The sequence below is a fragment of the Argiope bruennichi genome, chromosome 1 (assembly GCF_947563725.1).
Source record: "Argiope bruennichi chromosome 1, qqArgBrue1.1, whole genome shotgun sequence".
Lineage (NCBI taxonomy): Eukaryota > Metazoa > Arthropoda > Arachnida > Araneae > Araneidae > Argiope > Argiope bruennichi.
Window position 1 is genome coordinate 87,355,236 of NC_079151.1, and position 5,734 is coordinate 87,360,969.

The following is a 5,734-nucleotide window of genomic DNA, read 5'->3' on the forward strand; positions in this document are numbered from 1 at the left end:
ATTAATCAACTAGTTAATTATGTGAACACGAAATACAGGCATTTGATGACAAAAATGAGACAAAGTCTTTTCATAATTTTTTTTTACAGTTGTCGAACGAAAATAATTTCTTTGAAATAAAGTTTTTATGAAATATTGCTACATTTTATTGAACAAAGTTTTGCGATTGAATAGTTTATATAACACCCAACACTTCTAATATAATTTTTAATATTTTTCTGATATAAATATTTACGAAATTCAGCTTTAAAAGGTATATTGAACAGAAAAAAATATTGACTAAAAAGCAACAAAATGACTGCTTGCCTTTTTAGCATTATTGAAAGCATTATAAGAAAAAAGGATGCAAGATCATGAAAAAAATACAAGCGTAAATATGCATTACATAGATTGTTTTATTGGAACATTAAAAGTTACAAGGAAGTAGTACATTCATTCGGTTCATTTGTCGAGTAATCCTTTATTTTCGTCGTCCGTAAAGTTGTTCTACCATGTAATCCAACCTCTGTTGATCTTTTCGAAGCAGAAGAGCATCAACGCATCCAGTAAAGTACTCATTTTTGAAGCAGTTAGATCTGAAAGAATGAGATCTTAATAAAGATCTTGTAATAGACAGAAAACTCTTCCTAAGATAGTGAAATTTGAAAGTAGTATGAATAAATTTGATATTGAATTCAAAAATTGCTGTAGTTAGTAAAAGAAAAATGGTTTGCGTACAATCATGTGGTAATGTAAAGCAAAATTAATTTAAATACTTGACATAAAAATTTGATTAATTTATGAAAAGAGAAAATGCGTTTCTCCTTTGTGCAAAATGAATGGCAAAATGGATTTTATATATTTCTGATTATCGAGTTTGGAAACAAATACACAAATATATAATCAAGTAGAAACACAAATATATATTCAAATAGAATATGTTCCGAATGTGAATCTTTTTAGAGCAGTCACTCTTTATATAAATATTTTATAACCCTAACATTAAGGGCATTTTATCAAGAGAAATATGAATCTTATTATGTGGCAAATATCAAAGTAACTGTTCCAATTCCACGACAAAAGAAGTAAAGGGAAAAGAGAACAGTTACGCTGCAGAGGAGTGACTGAATGGGCATCTTGATGGAATTCCGGGAAATGAATTTTAGATTTAAGTCTTATTAGTAAGTATGTAAATAGTCATCTTTTACTCGATAAGTGCAATAAAATGCTTCCAATCATTCCAATAAAATGCTGTAATCATTTGTTCCAAAGTAAGCCAAAAATCTTTTAAAAATACATTACTTGCAAAATATTTAAGGAATAAAATTTTTCTACTTTCTAGCCATAGAGAAAATTTTATTTCTTTCCCATTTAATCCTGAATATATTTTACAATGAGTAGTTAAATGTTTATTTTCAAGGCTTCTACTGCTGTATTTTTGCAGTTATATCGTAACTAATGAAAACCTACACATGGCAAATTTCAATAACAAAAGAACAAAACAAATATTCGTAACTTATTGCATAAACTTAATAAAGAGATGAATCTATCATTGTGTTGCATGGGCAGCGGGGAAAATTTGCATTTAAATTTGCATAAATTCAGCCCTATTCATAAATTGTGATGTAGTTTAAATGTTTCTTATATTTCTATTTTGTTTCGGAATTTTCTCGATATTAATGAAAGCAGCATTTCTTTCCTTAAATTTCTATGATGTATATTCAAGAGGCTGCAGTTTATGTTCAAAGCACAACTTTAAATTCACTAGGCTATATTTTAATTCATTTTATTATAGTATATAAGTATCGAAAAAATAAAACTTATTTTAATGTTAGAACATAAAGTGCTATAATATCTAAATAGAGATAAAGGGAAAATGTTCCAAGGATCAGTTCACTCTCACATTATTGTTTAATTTCTTATAGCTGTAGTAGCAAAAGTAGGCTTTATTTATGAATTTGCTTATTTAGAGTAAATTGTTAGAAATGGAAGACATTTTTAAAAATAAGTAGATTAAAGAAACAAAATATAAATAATTTTAAAGATATAAAAATCTAACTATATGGGATTTGAATATTTGTTGGAAAAAAACTCAATTTCTGAAATTGTGTGATTAAAAGAACTCGTTAAAATAAGAAATTCTCCCCATTATTCTGTAAATTTTTAAATTGTTCGTAGGAATAGCCCTTTACTAAAAAAAGCATTTCTTAATTTCACTGGGGAAAAAATTTGAGGAAACATACTTTCAAACTGATGAGAGTTTTGACAGTTCTAACCGAATTTTATATAAAAATAATTAAAAACGAGACATTTTTTTTGAAAATTAAAAAAATAATATTTCCATGTTATATAATGAATCTATAAATTAATGTGCATGTGAAGTTTAAATGATTATGCTGTATTAGAAGTTTTTATTTAAGGAAAAGTTTAACAAGGAAATTATGAAATGGTAGCCAATCTTTAATACCGGATTTTGTCTTGATATCAATATCAATAGCATAGCATGATTAACTGTATCTATACCTGCATGAGGTATGGACGTCTGATTCTCTGAAGAGCTGATAGCATTCCTCGCACACTCTGTCCAGTCTGGCAAATTTGGCCTTGTCGTAGACGCCCATGCAGCCAAGATCCGAGAAACTCCTCTTGGCTTCTCGATCAACGCTGGCACTCACTCCTGCCAGCACCAGGACAAGAAAGTATGCTACGGACATTGGTTTCATCTTTCTATGGAAAATAACAACAAAAATGTGAATAGAAGTAGTGAAAAGTTTGTTTTAAAAGGTTTTTGGTATTATATATATACATTTATTTTGATTTATTGTTTTCTGTGACAGTATATTTTCAATTAATTGCATTTTATTTCATTTATATTACTAACTTTCATCTATAGTTTTTGTCATCATGGTCCAAAAAGAAAATAAGCTTGTCTGAAACTGAATAAGAAACTGAACAGCACTCACAAAATAACTGACAGTTACTTTGTGAGCTGATGTGGTTACAATGACAAAAATATATCTATCCATAGAAATGAGCTCATTCGAATTAAGATGCAAACGTTGAATTTAATAAGAACCATAGAATATATAGGATAAAAGCCTATTAAAAAGTTATTCATTGCTGTTTAATCAGCTGAAATCTAAAGTGAAAAACGCAAATGTCATTGTTGGAATTGTGCCATTGTTTCAATATGTGTGCTATGTATTTGCCTACAACGAAATACACACTAACATCTACTATAGCACAACAAATATCTGAATTCTCATATCTAACTTTCAATTGAAGTTACGTATATAAGGAGTATCATTTCTTAGTAAATTAACTTTCTTTAGTCAAGTCTTATAGCCTGGTCAAAGCTGTGTTTCCAAATTTTATAGTTATACCCGATGCAATAGCCTTCAGTCAGTTATATTTTCTTCAGATTCGTTTTGGACCTAGGTTCGAAAACACATTTTTGGTATTACGTTCATCTATCTGTCTTTGAATACGATAATTCCAAAAGGCTTTAAGCTGAATAGATGAAATTTGGTATATAATCTTATGACCAAGTTTATAATCACCATCAAATTTTGAATGAAATCTATTCTCAGGAAGCCTGTCTGACTGGCTGTTCAAATATAAATGAACTTGATAACTACAAAACGCAAATAATTAAATAGATAAAATATGGCACTTAGGTTTAACAACTAAAATATAATTTCGTATCAAATTTTGGACTAAATCTGTCAAAGACTGTTGTCTGTCTGTCTTTACTTTCGCATATAATCTTATGACCAAGTTTATAATCACCATCAAATTTTGAATGAAATCTATTCTCAGGAAGCCTGTCTGACTGGCTGTTCAAATATAAATGAACTTGATAACTACAAAACGCAAATAATTAAATAGATAAAATATGGCACTTAGGTTTAACAACTAAAATATAATTTCGTATCAAATTTTGGACTAAATCTGTCAAAGACTGTTGTCTGTCTGTCTTTACTTTCGCATGCATGTAAACGCAGCAACTTAAATAAAAGAAATTTGATATGTGATATTGTGACAACAACTATAGTTCTGGTTTCGCAAAAAGGCATCTAAAATACATATTCATATGATAGATTCTGTATAAATGCTAGATTCATGCCAAAGATCTACAATTTATAGCTATTGTTCGTCAATGCTAGAGGCGTATGTAGTCTTACTCAAGTTCCAGAATTATATGCGGGTGAGGAATATTATAATTTATGGTTTTAAATTATCATAATTCAACGTTAGAAAGTTCTAAAAAAATGTAAAAGATCGAGAAATATGACAAGCAAACGTTCAGAGATAAGATAAGAGTAGAAATACTGTTGTTCAATGGATAGTACAAAAGAAAAATCAGAGAATGAAAGAAAGAAAAATAATTAAAGACGTTTTACAACAAAAAGAAAGAAATGATAGAAGAAAAGAAAAAAATATATAAAGGATAAATAAAGGAGAAAAATTATTATGTCAAAATGTAGCCTTTTTATACTTTAAAAATTCTTTCTATACTTTAATTTATACGCTTTAGTTAAATTACATATAAATGATTACATTGACTATGCAAGTGATGATTTTTAATATCTAATATATTTCAGCATACATTTTTTTCGCAAGTAATATATATCACGATTATAATTGAATTATTAATTTCTATTTGACAGTCATTCAATTATTTTTAAATTGGTTCTTTTAAATTAGTTAAATTTTTATCTCTTCCTCTATCCTTGTTTTGCAATTCCTAAAATCATGCCACCAAGAAGCCCTGAATAGAGATATTTAATATTATGGACTAAGGAATCGTATGCCATGGTAGCATTGAATTAACAGTTTTCAAACTTACAAGTTGGAAATAAATCATATAAAATTGTAAATATTCGATGCAAAAAAAGTTACTCGAAATCTGCAACATATCAAGTATTCTATAAATTTTTAATCCAGTTAGCAAGACAGTACATTCAGGAGATGGAAGATATCTTTTAATTATATAATTAAAAGCAAAACATTTAAGAGCTTAATTACATTAATTTTGTACTTAGTTGGAAGCATTTGGGGAAATAAGCATGCTAAGTAAATAAAAAAAAATTACTGTCATTTTAGGAAAGTTAGACATAGATAGATAGATTTCAAATTGAAATTCAAAGAAAAGAGAAGAAAATATTAGTTATAAAATAGGATTCTTATAAAAATAGAATCTTAGAAAAAAATCTATGTGCATGCGATGAAATGCGAACGAATATTACTTGTACTTACGTTGTTGCGTCCAGATGTCTGATGAGTCTGTTGAATGTTGTCCCTTTATTTATACTCATTCTGAATTGCCTTTTAAGCTGCTCTTCACAAAAATCACGTTTTATTTGGATAATTTGGAAACATTTCCCAGAGGTGTCTTGATTAACTTTTATCCCTTTGAGTATTCGAAACTCTTACTGGGATCTCAAAATAGCTTTCAAATCATTTATATGAAAAAACTCGTCTCAGAGAAAACATTTTCTCATGAATATCTGATTTCTGAAGGGTTTGGGAGGAATAAATTATTAGACTTGACGGGAATGACTTTTGGGATTGTTTTTTTGTTCCGTTTCGGCTTTTAAGTTAATTAATTTAGCTAGGGAAGAAAAATTATTATTGCTACCAAGGATCATTTTTTTATGTATATTCGTACTTGTGCTGTTATTTATGCTAAAGCTAAAATAATTATTCATAACATTAATTATTTATTATAATAAGAAGAGGTGAAATTGAAGGG

General features: G+C 28.2%; 1 protein-coding gene across 1 annotated transcript; it reads right to left on the reverse strand.

Annotated features, from left to right (window-relative positions):
• Window positions 1-377: 377 nt before the first annotated feature.
• LOC129976205 (ion transport peptide-like) lies at window positions 378-5,268 on the reverse strand. The gene is made up of 3 exons (XM_056089660.1): window positions 5,239-5,268; window positions 2,503-2,706; window positions 378-575 (listed from the first exon to the last, which is right to left on the reverse strand). Exons 2-3 carry the CDS (start codon window positions 2,700-2,702, stop codon window positions 461-463), a joined length of 315 nt encoding a protein of 104 aa, XP_055945635.1. The 5' UTR covers window positions 2,703-2,706; window positions 5,239-5,268; the 3' UTR covers window positions 378-460.
• Between the last annotated feature and the right edge of the window lie 466 nt (window positions 5,269-5,734).